This window comes from Trichosporon asahii (assembly GCF_000293215.1).
Source record: "Trichosporon asahii var. asahii CBS 2479 unplaced genomic scaffold scaffold00009, whole genome shotgun sequence".
In the NCBI taxonomy this organism is placed as follows: Eukaryota; Fungi; Basidiomycota; class Tremellomycetes; order Trichosporonales; family Trichosporonaceae; genus Trichosporon; species Trichosporon asahii.
In genome coordinates, this window is record NW_014040915.1 from 1,628,721 (window position 1) to 1,646,390 (window position 17,670).

The following is a 17,670-nucleotide window of genomic DNA, read 5'->3' on the forward strand; positions in this document are numbered from 1 at the left end:
GACACCACCACCACCACACCATGGGCAACAACGGAAAGGACGCCCAGGCCACCGCCGCCGACCGCGTCAAGCACCACGGAAACCAGATCGGCGGCTTCTCCAACCCCAACCACCTCAAGTTTGTCGCCAAGCTCCCCAAGGGCCTCCCCGTCCACATCACCCCGCTCAACCCCATCAACTTCCTCCTCCGCTCCGCCTTCATCCGCCCCCACCGCATCGCCCTCAAGCACCCCGCCATCGGCGTCGAGTGGACCTATGCCGAGTGGTGAGTACTCCTTCTCCTTCCTCTCGGAGTATATATCGCTCCCGATCACACACCCCGTTAGCTCCGCGGAGACCGGGGCCGGGGCGACCGGGGCAACTCTTGGGAGACCCCGGAGCGAGTTGCTCGACGGTGTGTCCGACGTCACCAGCCACGGCGCCAAGGCCTCCACTTGAGGTGTCCACGGTTACGATCACGCGCTATCAGTGGTCCAGCGGCGCGGGGTTGTGTCTCTGGCCACTTAGTAGAGAGATGCTCGGACACGCCCGAATGCGGGGTAGACGCCTCGTGGAGCAGGACATTTGCCGCAGCGTCGAATCATGGGTGGATCCGCGACATTAGCGAGATTTGCCCGAAAGCACGCTCCGCTAGCCGAGAACTTTATCCCTCCACATGGAGCTGCAAATGCTTCGAGAGCTCGTGCACATTGCGATGCATCGCACAGCGCACTGTGCTGCCTAGGACGTTCTGCCTGCTCGCTGTGCTCGCTCGCCGTCTCCCCGCGATGCATCCCCACGAACTGCCCCCACAGAGAAAACAATCAGCTGACCTCCCAGGGCCATGCGCGTGTGCGCGCTCGCCTACGCGCTCAAGAAGAAGGGTATCAAGCGCGGCGACCGTGTTGCGGTCATCTGCCCGAACGTGCCCATGATCCTGGACATGATTCAGGCTGTTCCGGCCGTGCACGCCATCATTGTGCCGCTCAACATCCGTCTCACGGTCCCCGAGGTCGACTACATTCTCGAGCACTCTGGCTCCAAGCTCCTGATCGTGGACCACGAGTTTGCGCACCTCGCCAAGAACTTCAAGGGCGAGGTCATCGTGTCCAAGGACAGCGGCGGCCGCGACCCGACCGACGCGTACGAGCAGTTCATCGAGACGGGCAAGTACGACGCCGACTTTATCGGATGGCAGGGCCTCGAGCTCATTGACGACGAGGACGCGGGCCTCGCCATTTGCTACACCTCTGGCACGACTGGCCGCCCCAAGGGTGTTCTCACCACCTTCCGCGGCACCTACCTCGGTGCGCTCGGCAATGCGTTCAGTGCCAAGATGGACAACGAGTCCAACTACCTCTGGATCCTGCCCGCTTTCCACGCGCTCGGCTGGTGCTTCCCCTTTGCGATCACTGCCGCGACGTCGGGCCAGGTGTGCCTCCGCTCTGTGGGCGACTACAGCCCGATCTGGGAGTCGATCAGCCGCGATAAGATCTCGGTGTACTGTGCTGCCCCCACGGTGCAGATCGGCATCATCAACCACCCCTCTGCCAAGCCGGTGGACCACGACATCCGCACGCTCGTGGCCGGAGCCGCGCCCTCGGCCTTCCTCATCAACACGCTCGAGACCAAGCTCAACATCAAGGTCGTGCACGTCTACGGCCTGACCGAGACGTATGGCCCGATCACGAACAATGTGGAGCAGCCCGAGTGGAAGGTCGAGCTGACGCAGGAGGAGTTCTACAAGCGCAAGGCGATGCAGGGCCACGCCTTCATCACCGCCGACGAGTGCCGTGTCATCCGTCCCGAGTCCTCCGCCGCCGACGGATACGAGGACGTGAACCCAGACGGGCACGAGGTGGGCGAGATCGTGATGCGCGGCAACATCGCGCTGAAGGAGTACTGGAACGACCCGGAGGCGACAGCCAAGGCGTTTGAGGGCGGGTGGTTCCACAGTGGTGACCTGGCTGTGCGCATGCCCTACGGCATGATCTCGATCCAGGACCGGAGCAAGGACATCATCATCTCTGGTGGCGAGAATGCGTCGTCGCTCTCAATCGAGGCGGCCATCTACCAGCACCCCGACGTGCTGGAGTGTGCGGTCGTCGCGCGCCCGCACGAGAAGTACGGCGAGCGCGCACACGCCTTCATCATCCTCAGGCCCCACGTCCAGGCCAAGTGGGACGGCAAGCCGGACGCGTTCGCCGCCGAGCTCAAGGAATTCTGCAAGCCCCTCCTCCCCGGCTTTGCGCGCCCGGAGTGGGTCGAGATCACCTCCGACCTCCCCAAGACGTCGACGGGCAAGATCCAGAAACACGAGCTCCGCAAGCGCTTCCCCCGTATTGGTGTGCAGTAAGCGGCTCGAGCTCGACGGGGTGCGCATTGAGGCCGCAAGGCCGAAGGCCGAGATGCCACCGAGGCCAGGGCCAGTCGGTGAGGCTCGCCGGGCAGGACGGAGTGGCTTGCGCTCCGTGAGCCGAGCTGGTCGCGGCACCAGGTTGTGATAGAGTGTAAGAGTGAGATGCGGCACGTCGCCGGCGTCTGCAGTGGAAAGGAAGCAATGTCGCGCTTACTAGCGCAAGCTACTGTGCAACCTGTCTCCCTATCTCGAGTCAGTTGTAAGACAAAAAACGTCAAGAAGGAAGTGTTGATCTGAAGAAGCGTTGAAGTTCATCTTGGTCATTCATTATTATATCTTGATTTGTAGACCGATCCCCCTGTTTATGAAAGGGGGAGGTGGCTAGATACCATGCATTAGTGTCGAAGTTATGAGCGCGTGTAAGTGCAGAGTAGCAAGAGCGTCTGTGGGCGCCAAGTCTCTCGAATCTCGACCGACGCTGACCCCCCTGGCGCCGAGCCGAAACGAAGGAGAGGCAAAGGGCTATAGCTGCATGCAAAGGAACGCGCCGCGTTATGCTTTTTTTTAGCTTTGCTAGCGGCGTGGGATATATTCTATAGTGTACAACCGGGGTTGGAACGAGAGTCAGATCGGGAAAAAAACTAGAAAGGAGCGTGGTGCGTGCGTTGGAGCGGGGATCTACCGAAGTGATCGCTTTGTTTTGGCATAAGAGGTTGGGCGCTGGTGCGCTGTGTGTTTGCTAGAGGTCGCTGGTGGTTGTGAGGGGTAGTGGGTGGGAGAGGTGTGGGAGAGGGGGCCAGTGCGGCTGGCGACTAGCTGGCGTCGGGCAGGTCGGGCTGACCGGAGATGGCGAGATGGCGAGGTGAGGCGGGATGAGAGGAGAGTGCGAGTAAGTTAGGACCCAGGCTAGAGGTATCCGGCCACGAAGTGGGGATTCCGCTCCAGTTTCTGCGCAAGCCCAGCCATACCTGCCCACTTACACTCGGCCTCGACCCTCTTCCTCCTGCCGTCCAGCAGCGGCCACTGGCCCGAACACAGCCTGCTCGCAATGGCGTGCCACGCGCTCGCGTCTCGCTGGATCAGCACCGTGAGCTCCGTCACGACGCCGCTGGCGGAGGGGCACGTGCTGGCGCGCTTCCGCCGCATGAGCGAGGATGTGACGCTGCGCTGCGAGGACTCGCGCGAGACGGACGCGCCGCTCCACCCGCTGTTGGAGTAGGAATGCGAACTGCCCGAGGGCGCGTAGCTCGCCGAGCTGAGCCAGTGGTGCTGGGGACTGGGCGAGGCGCGCGGACGCACAGAGAGCGAGGGCAGCTCGGCGAGTGGCGGGAGGGGCGTCGGGCAGGATGAGAGAGGCGCGCGGCGCCCGGGCCGCAGCGCCGGGATCGGGGATACGCGCTCCGTCTCCTCCATGACTTCGAGGTATTCCTCCCTGTAATTTGTCAGCTATCATCATCTCGGCTCCAAAGCTGCCGGCGAGCCTGTGTAGTATATCACTCACTGGAAGAACCGATAGGACGGATTCGGGTCGTACTCAAAGTCGCTGTCGCCATCTTCCGCGCTCTCAGCAGAGGATCCATCCGTCATGTCCGGCCCGCCCTCGCCGCCCCCTTCGTACGCGCCTGTCGAGTAGACAGAGTTGACACTCTCGCCCGACCCGATCAGACTCGCCGACGATGCAGAGTATGGGCGCAGCGCGTCCTCGACGAACTGCACGAGCCTGCCGCCCGCGGGGCGCAGCGTGTCCAGCGTCAGCGTGACGGTGTGTGTGTTCGGGTCCGTGTCGAGGGAGAACGCGAAGCGGAGCGTGACGAGCGTACTGGTCTCTGTGGAGGGACGGATCTGATGTCCGACCACGATGGGCGTGAAGGGCCCGTCGGGCTTGGAGGTCTGCGAGGGGCGCCTTCGCGGCATCGGGCCGGGGACGCGGGGCGAGACGTCTTCGTCTATACTCGTGAAACTGGCGACGGAGGGGGAGGGCACGTGGGCCAAGCGGGGTGATGGCGCGGGCGCCAGGGAGGCGTGCGAGCGGTGTGTCCGGAGCGAACCGACCTGGAGCGGCTGCGTGGGCAGTGTGGCCTGCGAGCGAGAGCCGAAGGAAGAGTTGTGGTGCGACCCGAGAGTGGAGGAACCGAGAGACGTGCTGAGCCCAGAACCGCCGTGGCCAGAAATAGAGGATTGGGCATTCTCGGCCGTGATCGTCAAGGACGACCGGCCCGTGCCGCTCGTAAGCCGGTGGCGGTGGTAGGCAATGTCGATGTCGAGAGTGTCCTCGGGCTCGGGGGTACGCGGCGTGTCGGGCGTCTGCGGGCCCGCAGAGCTGGCGGTCGAGCCGTGGCCGGTCGAGCTCAAGGCCGTGCTCTGGCTCGAGGGGGAGCGCGAGAGGCTGACCTGCACCGCCTGCGCTCCGTGCGCTTGGTGCGTCTGTGGAACGTGGCCAGACACAGGGGCAGGCGACACAGCCACGCTGGGCTTCGGCTGGTGGAACTTCTGCGCCAGCGCCTGCTGCGAGCTCTGCCTTGAGGGCGGCTGGTGGTACTGCTGGTAGCTCTGGTGTTGGCCGTTGGGAAACTGGAGGCTTTGGTGGGGCTGCGAGTGCGAATGCGATTGAGAGGACCAGTCCACGGACTGGCTGGGCTGGTACGGTTTCCGCGGCTGGGACTTGGGAGAGCGCATGAACTGGATCTCGACCTTTTCCTCCTCTACCGCCAACGCCGGGCCTTCGAGGGAGGGCTCGGCGCGGGGCGGCCGCTGCATCGGTGCAGTGGTGGAGGTCACGCTCGGCCGGCGGGAGCCGATCGGCGAGCCGTTCGCAGACCGCAGGCTCGACTGGCGCGAGGGATACTGGCTGCACTTCTGGCGTCCGGCCACGACCGAGGGCGCATGCGAGATACTGGCGTGCTGCATGTGCGCCGTCGCATCCAGCGGTGTGCGGACCACGGTCGCACCGGCCCCGAGGCCATAGTTGCCATGAGCGTGGGATTGGGAGTAGGAGCGCTGCATCGGACGCGCCATCCTGCGTTTGAAGCTCGAGAGGCGCCCGAAGGTGCTGTTCGGTGAGTGGGGAGGAGAGGGGGAGATGGTGTCGTCGGTCGCGGACACAGGGGCGACGGGGACGACGGGAGCGATGGGGGAGAGGCCGGTCGAGGGAGGACACACGGAGGGAGACACGGCGGCAAAGGGGTCGGAGATGAGGTCAAAGGAATGGTCGGGAGAGGTAATGGGTGTTAACAGGAGCGTGCTCGTGTGTGTAGTGGTGGTAGGCGATATCGAGATGGAGGAAGCAGTGGAAGAAGACAGTGACCAGGACCGGCCCTTCTTCTTTCCAATGCTAGATTTCGACATGGTCGCAATGGTGCACGATCACGCCGTGCTGCGGTGGGTACTTGGGTACTGGGTGGCCTGGGTGATCTGACTGCGAGTACGCGCGAGCCGGTCGCGCTTACACTGCAGCGCTGGAGTGGGGATCGAGGGATACCTGCGGTGGTGGTCGGGTGGACGGGCGGTCGATGCTGATGAAGTTACGCTAGCGGCACAGGGAAGGGCCGCGATCCATGCGGCGGGGGTGCGCCAGGCAGTATGAGTTGTTTTATGGTGAGAGGGTCGAGAGGGTCGAGAGGGTCAAGAAGAGGGATCGAGGAACGCGAGGGCCGACCGGCAGCTGTGGCTTGATATATACCTGACACCTCGCGCATGGACTGCAGCGTGGGACCAGAGAGACGAGCCCAGAAGGAGGGGAGGGCCTGCGGTGAGATGTGTGAAGCTGCAGGAAGCAAGAGAGAGGGGTCAGTGCATGTGCAGAGTGAGTGAGTGAGTTTGCGGGGGAGTGCGTGCAAGGTGCGAAGACTGCAGACAGAGAGAGGGGGGTGTTGTCTAGAGACGGCTGGGTGTGATCGGTGTGCTGGCAGCGGTGCTGTGCCGTGCGCCGTGCGTCAGGAGTCGAAGTCGCAACCAGCGTGCCGGTCGTTCTTCTTTCTCCCCTTGGGCCCTGGCGCCGTGCCCCCGACGCGGCCATTCCAGCCAACGCCTGGTCAGAGAAACTTCAGCCTTAGATGGATGGGACCCAGCAAATCGAGGGTGTTTGCGGCGGGCTGGGCGGCACACGAGTCTGGAGACTGTGGAATGATAACAATCGGATCCTCTGGAAACGGGCGGCTCCACATCTTCCGACCGAGTCCACTGCCAGCCAGCCCCGCTGGAACCCGTTGGACCGCTCGTGAAACGCTTCCGCTGGCCCCCCTCATCCGGCAGATTGGGTTATCATGCCGTACTCGTGCTAGTATCTTATGCATACTGCTGAGCTTGCGAACACGGCTGAAAGAACGTGGAGACTGCGGACAATAGATGCATACGGGAGAGGGGACAAGCTCAGCCTCCGGATCTGGGCACGCGGCACACAGGCTGCGGCGTGCGTCGTCGAGCACCGAGAGGGCCTCCGCAAGGCCCAGATCAACTGTTGTCGTCACTGGAACCTGGACATGTTTCGTCGTCTAAGCAAGTGTCGCACCAGGAAACGTGGGTGCCGTTTCCAAGCTTATGCTTGAGCCAAAGGCAGCTCGAGTCGAGGCTACAGTTCTGTTCCCCTCTCAACAGCCCACACGGTGACTGGAGACTGACAAGGAGATGACAATGCCCTCTGAAGCGATGTGGGCGTGAGAAGCTGTCCAACACACACAAACACGGCCTTGGTACAGCGTGAATGTGAGTGATCTGGGCCCTCTCCGAGGCGTCAGAAAGGGGTTGTTGCACAGAGTTCCGCCAGAGTGTGCAGTTTCATCTCGGACGAGGGCGCCAACTGACGTCGTTGGCGCTGCTGGCTCTCTGACTCGTGTCTTCCTCATCTCATCCTCCTTTGACTTGGGAGCCAGGAGCCCCGAATCTCGGCCCGTAGTGTGGGAGTCAGTTCAATGCTTTCGTACATATCTCGTACGGATCGTACTGAATCCAAACTACCAGTTTGGGTCTTCATGGACCGCCCCACAACACCTGCCGGCGCGCCCATCGCAGCGACCCTCAACCACATGGACGGCTGGCTGAGGGGCCGCGAAGGGTAAGAAGGACGACTTCATGACAGGAAAGGGCATTTTGGGCAAAAGTTGGGGACACAAAACGAACGTGGACAGAGAGGTTTTGGTGGCTGGTGGCGTCGCTCGGTGCGCCGCAGCCACCGATGGCGTCGCTGGCGCTGCCCCGAGTGCGCTCCTTCCCACCACTTCATGTCCGGGCGAGGGTTGGACCCTCTTTCTGTCCTGTGTGTCCTGAGCCTGCCATGACAGACCAATGTCGCGAACACCGAAACTCGAGTTGTTCTAGCTTAAGCTCTGTGGAAGCTGGTGGGGGAGTGGGCTCATGGTGTCTATGATGATTTGAGGCCCCCCGCACATCGCTCTCAAAACACTGAGAGACGGACAGACCCCGAGTCTTGGCTGTCCAGATCCCGACAAGAATCTAGTCGTCGTCGATCAAAAGTACAATGAGAGAAATGTCGAGAGCATGCCGCGCTGGAACAGCCACGCCACGGACGCTTGTTGACGCTTGTTTCACCCCGTTTTCATTCTGTTTCACAGTCGTGCCGTAGCGTCGTGTCCTCCACCTCTTGCCGTTCTCGTCTTGGATGGCTTGCTTTGCTGCATCGTATTCGCAGTGGGTCGACCCGCTGACAGCTGGTTACAGACACAGCAGGTGCCGTAAATCCCCGGGTCGCGGCGAGTTTCTTTTGCCCTGTCGCTGACTCCGCGATGACTTCACAGACATACGGAAGATCGCAAAGAAGTCCTTGATGAAGCAGTGTGGAGCGCTCAACTAGGAGAACAACAGGGGAAGCTCGAGGGGACGAAGGGGCACAGAAGCTAGCATGGAACGTGTCGTCTGCGTAATGATGCATTTGGCCATCTCAGCATGACCATGCAAGAGGGACCCTCGGTCGCTCAGAATGCTCGAATGCAGCAAGGATGCCTCCGTGCTTCGGGCTACCCAGCCATCCGACTGGTGCTCCCGGCGCAAATCGCTCCGGGTTCGACCCTGCACCGTCCATTCCAGCGAACCTGGAACCCTTCCTTCGTCTGCCAGTTAGTCACTTCTGCCCGCAGGCCGACCTGTGCGTCCTGCCTGCCTTCTACGAGCGTCTTCGTGCAGGACTGAACCAGAACCTCTCTCGACGCAGAGATGAGATCGCCAAGACTCGTACCATGATCAAGCACACTGGGAGCAGCGTTACCTTTCAATCTCATGGAGAAGGAGGTCGCTGGATCTCGACCGAGTGTGGAGGCCCGGTGGACCCCGCTTGGGAGCATTGGAGACGGCGAGCGCCGCATGGGTAGCCTCGTCGCTGCTTCTGATGTTGAGAAGGCGACGCACCTCAGCATGCGCGAGAAGCATGGCGCACTGTCATCTCCGCTCCGCCAACGAGCACATGTGTCTGCACAGCCATCCGCTCGTCGTCTTCGCTACCACCCGACCCGCGCTTGAGTACGTCTCCTCTCTTGGCGATGAGATCTGGTCATCTGAGCAATCTGGATGCCTTGACGATCTCCTCGGACACTGGTGCATCCGAGACAGGATTACCTTTGTTCCTCGAGTGCACTGACCTCTTTTGTTGCTCACAAACAAGAGGTCACACGACCTCTTTCTGACCACCTCTTCTCTGATGTCAGTCACTCTGCACGATGCGACGATGAAAGGATCGATTACACGAACCCAATGCATGTACGAAACACTATGTTACAACTTTTGAGATTGTCTATTTACTTTCCATTAGCGGTGCCATTAGCCTGGGCCCGGATGTCGTCCTCGGCCTTCTCGCCGTCCTCCTTGGCGAGACGCTCCTTCTTGAGAATGTCAATCGCCTTGTTGGTGATCTCGGGTCCGGCCTTGGCTCCGAGCACAATGGCGAGCTGGGTGAGGAACTTTTCGCGGTTCTGGACCGCGTCAAGCGCCTGCGACAGCTGGAGCCAGACGTCCTCGCGGTCGCTCTGCTCCTTGGAGAGGAGGACGGGGTCGGCGATCTTGCTGTTGGCCGGCGCCTCGGTCGCCTTGCCGGCCTTGAGCCAGGCGTCGACGGGGGGGATCTTCTTGCCACGGGCAAGGACGATGCCGTCCGGACGAACGACGACGAGCTCGCCAGCCTCGGCACCCCAGGACGCGGCGGCGCCTCCGTCCTCGCCCGCCTCGAGCGGGATGACCGTCACGCGCTCGTGCGGGAGGGCCTTCTGGATCGCCGCGGCGACGTTCTCGGCAGTCTCCGTCGCGGGGCCGACGGTGTAGACGCCGAAGCCCGGGCCACGGGCGCGGTGAAGCGAGGTCGAGCCGATGACGCGGTCCTCGAGCGGCTCGCCGACCTGGAGACCGTTGGCCTCGGTGGCAAGGTGGCAACAGTGAGGGGCGAGCGGAGGGCGTGGGTCGCAGACGACTGGCGCGGGTTGATCAGGTGGTTGAACTCGGGCAGGACAGAGGACACCTGCAGCAGCGCGTCACGCGTGCACCTGTATCCGTCCGAGCCGGGGGTCATGATGAGGGTCGACTTGCCGGCGGCGGCAATGTTCTGCTCCCAAGCGTCGTGACGCTCCTTGGAGAAGGTGTGGAGGAGCTCGGGCGAGGCATCGCCGTAAGTGACGGCAGCGAGCATCCAGGCGAGGGTGTCGGCATCCTCCATGCCCGAGTTCAGGCCACGGACACCGAAGATGGGGACGAGGTGGGCGGCGTCACCGGCAAAGACGACGCGGTCGTGGCCCTCAGGGGGGCAGAAGTCCGGGAGAGCGAGGGCGAGCGCCTTGTAGAACGAGTGCCACTCGAGCGTCCATGGCTCCTTGGTGATGGTGCCGTTGTCCTCGAGCCAGGACAGGTGCTTGGTGATACGGGCGACAATGGCCTCGCGCGTCGTCTCGTGAGCAACGTCCTCACCCTCGTTGAGCTGGTAGTCGATACGCCAGATGTCGTCCGGCTGCTTGTGCATAATGACGGTCGAGCCCGGGTTGGAAGGGGGGTCGAACCAGACACGGCGGGCGATGGGGAGGGTGCTCTTCCAGTGGATGTCGGCGATCACGTAGCGGCCCTCGTAGGCGGTTCCCTGGAGGTGGAGGCCGAGCGACTCGCGGACCTTGGAGCGGCCTCCGTCAGAGGCAACGACGCGGTCGGCGCGGAGCGTGCGCTCGCCGTCAACGCTCTCAACAGTGAGGGTGACGCCCTTGTCGTCGGGCTTAATGTCCTTCAGCGTCGAGCCCCAGAGCATGGTGACGTTGGGGCAGTTGTCGATCTCGGCGAGCTGGAAGTCCTCGTACTCGCACTGTCCAATGTTGAACATGGGCAGGCGGAGGTTGGACGGGTCCTGCGGCATCTCAAAGCTGAGCACCTCCTCAGAGCGGTAGTACGAGGTTCCGCCGACCCATCCGAGCGCGCGCTTGGCCAGCTTGTCGCCGTAGCCGAGGCGGTCGCAGATCTCAAACGTGTGGCGGGAGTAGCAAGTTGCGCGGGAGCCGAAGGAGGCGCCGATGCCCTGGTCAACCACGGCAACCTTGATGCCGCGCTTGCCGAGGCCAAGAGCCGTGGCAAGACCGACGGGACCGGCTCCAACAACGATCACGGGCCACGACTGGCCCTCCGGGGTGGACTCGTAGTGCGCCGCCTCGTACTTGCGCGGGTGGTAGTAGTGTTCAGACGGCTGGTTCTCGATGGCAGTGGGCATGGTGGTCGAGGGTGTTGGGGTTGAAGTCATCGTGGCTAGTCTTTGTTCTTATATGCAGTGTGTGCGGTGCTGAGAGCGGAGACGTTCTCGAACCACCCGTTTAGGATGAGTGTGGTTGGTATGGCCGCCCCCGGTGGTGAGAACGGGAGAACCAAGAAATAACCGGTCACTAACTGGCCCAAGGTCATGTTCGTCAAAGATCTTGCCGACCCCGTTCCCCGCGCTCATCCTCCGACCGCGCGGTGAAGAATGCGCACATGACCTTTGCAGTGCCTATTCACCGAACTCTGCTATTGTTGGGGCTGCGTAGTGCTGATATCTGGCTGCACGTTTCTTCTGAGGGTTCCGTGACATTCTCATCGACGAGATCGTCGCTGCGTTCGACGAAGGATGCATCGAAGAGCAGCCATCGAGCGCTCGGCATCGAAAATCAACACCTGGCCCAAGCCACAATCAGGATAGACACCGATCTTGGTTCATCCGGGTAAACCAAACGAGCAAATCACCAGCTTATCTCTTGTGCCCATCTCTGCCCATCTCTGCCCGCGGGCACAGTTTTCGTGTCGTAGGGTGCAAGTCAAGTTCTGCCAAGGGTATAAAGTTCAAAGCAGGAGGTCACCTGGCTTATCCGGCCCCAGCGCCGCCGCCGACGTCTCCCCGCCTGGCACCCGCCTGCCCCGGCCTCGCCCCAGTCGCATTCCCACCCGGTGCCTGATTGAGGGCAGATGACGATGCATGTTACCGGGTGATCGATCGCTGCGTGTCTGACGCACGCCCGAACGGGGCCACGGACGGTCCCCAGGCTCCGCGGCCAGCAGCGCTCGGCACACCGGCACGCAGTGGCTTCGGGGACCCCAACCTCGCCCCAGGCCAGGCCGGGTCAACCAGCATGCCTCCCTCCCTCATGCCGCCAATGACAGCGCATCAAAATGCGATTGTTGGGACGTTGGAACGCGAAACATCGCGCTAGCATTGGCTCCATCACGCTGGCGGGCAAGATGCATAGGTGATGACGCGCCAAGAAGCCGTTCATAGAGACCATGACCCTCGCCGGACCTTGACCTTGCAAGCGAGCATGTCAGCTGAGCGGTAGCGGAGGAGACGTGGCCCCACCCTTAGGGTCACATATAAGAAGCTGCAGCGGCGTGATCTCGCTTTCGCCGAGAGAAGAGGGTCAGCTGCCCATTTCCAGCCAGGTCCGAACACTGTCTCGGCGTCATGGCACGCCGGTGTCTGCACGTGATCTCTCATGTCCGTGGCCGGATGATTGCGGCGATGACTTCATATAGTGTCCATATTTCAAGAGAGTGACTGCAGTGATACCTAAGATGGAAGGGAAATTGGGGTATAGAGATAGATATAGAGGTTAGGAAGGGATAGATTTACGCGAAGAACGCGCCATACAGGGCGGGATCCTGGAACAGCTCCATCATGTTGTCGCGATAAGTGTTGGGGATGGGGTACACGCCCTTGTCGGAGAACAGCTGGGCCTGGCGATCGTTGGGTCCCGAGTGAGCGGGCCAGTTGGGTTGTCCGTTCGTGTTCGGGTTCTGGTTGTGCGCAAACGCGATCCAGTACGCCATCATGGCCTGGCTGACACGTTCCGACTTGCTCGTCCATCCCACCGGGAGCCACTTGGACACGATGCCGTACGTGAACAGCAGCTCGGTCGCGTGCATGCACCCGAGGAAGGGGGGGATGATGGGCGTTGCCGCCTCGAAGGCGTACGTCCACACGTTGGGGTTGCCGTGCGCATTCGCCTGCTGCAGGTAGTACCTGGCTTTGCTCACAAACAATGCGTCCGTCGCAATGGCAGCCGCCTGCTTGTAATACGGCGAGAGGAGGAAGGTGTTGCGCCCCGTGCCGTAGGGCGAGCCGATGGCGGGGTCGTTCGTGTACACGGAGAAGAGCTTGGCGAAGAGGTCCTCGGAGATAGGAGAGGGGAGGATGTTGTTGATGAGGCGCTTGTTGTCCTCCTCGCTGTGCGCGAGCCAGTTGACGAACAAAGTGCCCTCGTCCTTGTTCGTGCCCGTAATCATGGGGATGTTGGCAAACTTGCCCTCGGCCTGGAGACGGAACGGGGAGTCGGGGATGATATCGCCGTCAATTGTGGGACGCCAGGTGACGGACACGACGCCGAGCTCGTACTGCTTCAGTCGGGAGTGCTGGGCCGTGACGGACAGGATCTCGTCCTCGCTAAGGTCGCGGAGACAGTCGAGCGTGTCCTCGCGGTCGGCGCAGCCGGCGAGCTGCACAAAGTCGTCGTACGGGCGCTGGTAGTCCTCCGTCTTGGGGACGGGGATGGTGGACGCATGGCCACTCTGCATGATCGCGCCCTTGAACACGTCCTTGTTGGCCGGGTTCAGGAGGTGGATGCTGGTCGAGATGGCGCCGGCGCTCTCACCGTACAGCGTGAGCTTCTTGGGGTCACCGCCAAAGTTGGCAATGTTCTCACGCACCCAGTCAATGGCGAGTCGCTGGTCACGAATCGCGTTGTTGGCCAGCTTCTCGGACGCCATCTCCCGGCCCATGCCGAAACCGTGAATGCCGAGGCGGTAGTTCATCGCGACGTGGATAACCGGCTGGCCCAGCTCTTGGCTCTTCTTGACCATGAGCGGGGCAAGAGTCGAGTAGTAGCTTCCCGCTCCGCCGAAGAAGCCGCCGCCGAAGAGCCAAATCATGACGGGGTGCTTGGCATCGGTGCCGACCGAGTTGGTGGGTGTCACAACGTTCAGGTACAGGCAGTCCTCGCTCTGGCCCGTGACGCCGTCGAGCAGCGGAAGCGTCTGGAGACACGCCTTGGCGTGCGTGAATGCCTGTACGTCCTCGGTGTAGTTGAAGGCAGTGGGGTGGTCGAATCGCTTGCGCCCCGTGAGGGGGTTGGCATAGGGGATGCCGAGGAAAGAATCAAAGTCCGGGAAGTGGTGTCCAGTGATGCGGATACGGCGGCCCGCTGCAGAGGCCGGGGTGATGTACGCATCGACGTCGCCGAGGGGGTTGGCGAACGCATTGATCCGGATCGCCAGATTGAGCAGGTCTGCAAACACATTCGAGACCTGCCTCCACAGAACGGAGAGGAGGCCGCCGCCAGCGAACAAGGCTCCGCGCACCACCTCCTGCGCGATTGGACCGAAGGTGTCTCGGAGATCGTCGATCAGGTCCGTGATCAGCCCGGCTGACACGACCGCCGACAGAAGAAGAATCGCGCCGAGGTAACGCATGACAAGAAAGCAAAGGAGGGTGAGGGGGGCGAACTGGGGATCCGTCTCTCCGCACAGCGGGCCGCTTTATAGGAAACAACCTCGCAAAGTGGGCCGGTTGTTGACACAGTCTTCACGGCTGGTGTTGCGCCCAGCGATGCCCCGCGGAGATGCCCCGCCTGCACTCCCTGCGCTATCCCAGCTGCATTCCTCTGCCAGTCTGCGAGATCCTGAAAGTCAAGTTATGGTCGCGCATGGGTGGATTCATGATGGGTTGAGCGGTCTTCTAGATTGCGCGAAGCGAAGAGCAACGAGCAGTTGAACCAATTCACCGAACGCGTTCGCCGGTCCGTAGCGTCATTATGTCCTGGAAACAAGCGCTGTGCCTAACTGTTCCTGGCAGTTAATCAGCGGGTGAACGGCTGCTGGTCCTTCAGAGCTTCTGCGGTGGCATGCGAGTTTGTGAACTGCACGAACTGGCCTGCGGTGAGTTGTTGCGCGGCGATCCGTCCTGGGGGGTTGCCATCCGGACAATTCATGGAGACTCGAGCCCTGGCGAACTTCTTGTGCGTCTTGCAGCTCTTCTGTTCGGTTTAAGGTTGCACAGGTCATGTATCTGCACTCTTGCAGCCCTTGCATCCTTGCAAGATGTCGCAAGCCCGAGCAGGAAGGGGGCACATGACTGCCGGTCCGCGCTAGGAAGGACGAAACTAGGCCGGTTTGGGATAGTCCAAACAAGTCAGGTGACGGCATTCCTCACTAGCCGACGCGGCGGCGCGCGCAAGGCACGAGGAAACGGACGCGTTTGCCGCGCTTCCTCGGTGCTGGTTGAAGGCTGCTTGGCAGGACATTCTTCATGGCCTTGGGTCACCTTAGCTCGTGCTTGGGAGACTAAGACGCCCACGCGGGTAGTACGATGTCGAATAGACGGAGTGCGACAGCCGTCGCCACTTGACCGAGAGGTGTGGGCCCCGTGGGCGAACAATGTCGAGCGCCGTAGTCTCCAAGCAAGCACTGAGCCAGACCTTTTGAACACGCCCACTCAGACGAGCGCGGGAGACGGGGAACCGAAGAGGGCTGCAATTGAGCACCTGGCCAACGTGTACGACGTCTGGGGCCCGCATGAAATGTTTCACTCGTCGGCGCTCCAGAGTCGGCGATTGATGCGAAGTATCACTTAACGCGCTCCAGCACTGTGGATCGCGGGGAATATCCAGAACACCGGACACCCCAAACCGGAGCGCAGTGTCAATCATGGACGAGAGGTACGTCGGTCAAGAGGATCAGAGTTCTATTCAAAGCACAGCATGGTATGCGAAGGCCGCTAGTCTACTTTCTGAGAGACCTGGAGTCAACGTGCCCTCGGCCGAGCGCCCAATACAGAGAAGGTCGTCGCAGTGTTTCAACCTATTTGTGAGACGCTACGCATCCTGCCGTTGACATAAGGAAGTTCGTAATCCTGCAGTGAACCCATCTGCAGGTCGCCCCAAGAGCAAAAGCAGCTGCCCCGGAGAAGGACAAAAGATTTTACGATGACGGCAGGATTTGAACCTACGCGGCGATAACCATCAGGTATTTTGAATGATGCTGATTGCAATTCAAATCTGACTCCTTAACCACTCGGACACGTCACCGATTTACGTTCCATTGATCCACACGGTCTGTTGGAGGGGGCGCAGGGGCGCAGGCACGATTGCCACCGGCTTCTGTCAGCGATCTGGCAGGCACTCAACGGGTGCCAGCAATCCGTGTCTGGCTCATATGTCGGGGATGAGGGCGTGCTTGCGGTGGGCGTCTATGCTTCACAAGGTGTCACTTGTCTTCAACTCAGTTGTGCACAACTACACCATACAGAGGCTGGTGGCATGCTCCTAGTGTAATCCAGTCGAAAGCCTGAATTGGCGAGGTTGATGTGGTGCGCTCGGATGGCATTCGTAACGCTTTGATGAAGTAGCATCCCATTACGAGGTGATGTAGGATTATAAGGAGATGTATATGCGGGTGTAAACCAGTATGAGCTGAATTATGGACGTCGCGATATTATAGAATGACATGTTGTGGTTCGGAGGGCATGGCAGAGTGTCGCCCTCAATGACATCCACAGGAAGGCCCTACGCGCTGCGTGTACGCTGCAGTCCAAAGTCACCACTGAGTATCCTCCACTTCTCAGAAGTGTATTCGTCGCGAGCGTTCTGAAGCCTGTCCCCATCACCGCCGAGATCGAGGATGGCTCGCTTCTCCCGCAAGTACCTCTCCTCCTGCTCGCTGCCCTCTCCCTCGACAGCTGTCACCTCCAGAATCGCCCTCTTCTCGCGCTCGAAGCGTTCTTCAGCCTCGCGCAGGAGCTGCTCCCGTCTCTCTGCCAATGCCAACTCCAAGCTCCGCCGGCCAGAAAGGGGCGAAGTCCAAGAGTCCGAACTGAGCCGTACGGTCGACAGCTGCTCCCCATCGGCCATAGAGGGCAGCGGGTCCGCGGGCGGTGCGTCGTACCCCTTCCATCCCACTGTCACAGGACTCTCCGTGAAGGGCGTGAGGGGCGGATCATCCAGGACGCCCATCCCCGCTGCGCGAACCACAATGCCCTCGTCGTCCCGTGCCCAATCGCCCTCTGTAGAGGAATCAAACGCATCAAGGGTAGCGAGTGAGCTTCCCCACTCGGCCCTGGCGAAGTGGCGCATGGCATAGATCCTCTCCCAGAGGTATGTCGCGAGCAGCGACGCGATGACAGCTGCTGTAAGAAGGTACGACACGAGCGCGTGCGTCGGGACGTATCCCACGCCTGTGGTCGTGGCGTAGACCACTTCTCCGATTAGGAGCCACACCAAAGCCACAGTACCGAGGAGAATGAAGGCGAAAAGTGTGCGCAGCTCGGAGCGGATCGAGCGCGTGCCGCTGTTCCGGGGCGTAACAAGCAGAACAAAGAGCCACACGAGGAGCGCCGTGTCCCAGCCCATGACGAGGCACACGGGCACAGCAGTAGAGAGCACCCAGCCCGCTCCACTACCGTGCTGTCCGGGCGTCGAGAATCGGGTTCCGACCGGCTGGTCGATGGACGACAGGTCGTGCCGGAGTTCGTCCGAGACTAGCGTTAGATTGAAGCAGGAAGGGAGGGCATACAGGTTACGACTAGACGGAGGACGTTCCACCCCATCTCTGTCAGGGCGAGGGGACAGATGAGGGCGTACAGGAGCCAACGCTGGGTTTCGTGCGCGCGCATGATGGGTGCTAGGGAAGCATTTGGGTGTGTGATGAGATGTCAAGCGTCAATGCATTGCCATGGAGAAGATATTGTGTGTATGTATGCTACAATGTTGAGATCGGCGCGGAGCAACAGACTGCGCACCTGCGGACTAGCACAGCCCCGGGTGCAGAGCTTATCTCTGGGTGTTGGTCTCGTGATCACTCCGAGGAACAGATGCCACAGTTGGACAGTGCCGGCTCCGAATGTCTGG

At 61.3% G+C, this 17,670-nt stretch overlaps 6 protein-coding genes and 1 non-coding gene across 7 annotated transcripts; 2 read left to right on the forward strand and 5 right to left on the reverse strand.

The window, feature by feature from the left end:
* Positions 1 to 20: 20 nt before the first annotated feature.
* Positions 21 to 438, forward strand: A1Q1_07385 (uncharacterized protein; the record flags this gene model as incomplete). Its single annotated transcript, XM_014327621.1, has 2 exons — positions 21 to 265; positions 327 to 438. 2 exons carry the CDS (start codon positions 21 to 23, stop codon positions 436 to 438), a joined length of 357 nt encoding a protein of 118 aa, XP_014183096.1.
* A 385-nt stretch (positions 439 to 823) lies between these two features.
* On the forward strand, positions 824 to 2,335 carry A1Q1_07386 (uncharacterized protein; the record flags this gene model as incomplete). Its single annotated transcript, XM_014327622.1, has 1 exon — positions 824 to 2,335. The coding sequence occupies one exon, from the start codon at positions 824 to 826 to the stop codon at positions 2,333 to 2,335; it is 1,512 nt and encodes a 503-aa protein (XP_014183097.1).
* Positions 2,336 to 3,150: 815 nt separating this feature from the next.
* A1Q1_07387 (uncharacterized protein) lies at positions 3,151 to 5,683 on the reverse strand (the record flags this gene model as incomplete). Its single annotated transcript, XM_014327623.1, has 3 exons — positions 3,151 to 3,244; positions 3,319 to 3,753; positions 3,840 to 5,683. 3 exons carry the CDS (start codon positions 5,681 to 5,683, stop codon positions 3,151 to 3,153), a joined length of 2,373 nt encoding a protein of 790 aa, XP_014183098.1.
* Positions 5,684 to 9,081: 3,398 nt separating this feature from the next.
* Positions 9,082 to 11,048, reverse strand: A1Q1_07388 (putative monooxygenase; the record flags this gene model as incomplete). The annotated part of the gene is made up of 2 exons (XM_014327624.1): positions 9,082 to 9,746; positions 9,812 to 11,048. 2 exons carry the CDS (start codon positions 11,046 to 11,048, stop codon positions 9,082 to 9,084), a joined length of 1,902 nt encoding a protein of 633 aa, XP_014183099.1.
* Positions 11,049 to 12,400: 1,352 nt separating this feature from the next.
* A1Q1_07389 (uncharacterized protein) lies at positions 12,401 to 14,239 on the reverse strand (the record flags this gene model as incomplete). The annotated part of the gene is made up of 1 exon (XM_014327625.1): positions 12,401 to 14,239. One exon carries the CDS (start codon positions 14,237 to 14,239, stop codon positions 12,401 to 12,403), a length of 1,839 nt encoding a protein of 612 aa, XP_014183100.1.
* A 1,509-nt stretch (positions 14,240 to 15,748) lies between these two features.
* On the reverse strand, positions 15,749 to 15,852 carry A1Q1_t192. Its single transcript has one exon. It is a non-coding gene; the product is annotated as a tRNA-Ser (tRNA).
* Positions 15,853 to 16,329: 477 nt separating this feature from the next.
* On the reverse strand, positions 16,330 to 17,435 carry A1Q1_07390 (uncharacterized protein; the record flags this gene model as incomplete). Its single annotated transcript, XM_014327626.1, has 2 exons — positions 16,330 to 17,344; positions 17,404 to 17,435. The coding sequence occupies 2 exons, from the start codon at positions 17,433 to 17,435 to the stop codon at positions 16,330 to 16,332; spliced, it is 1,047 nt and encodes a 348-aa protein (XP_014183101.1).
* Between the last annotated feature and the right edge of the window lie 235 nt (positions 17,436 to 17,670).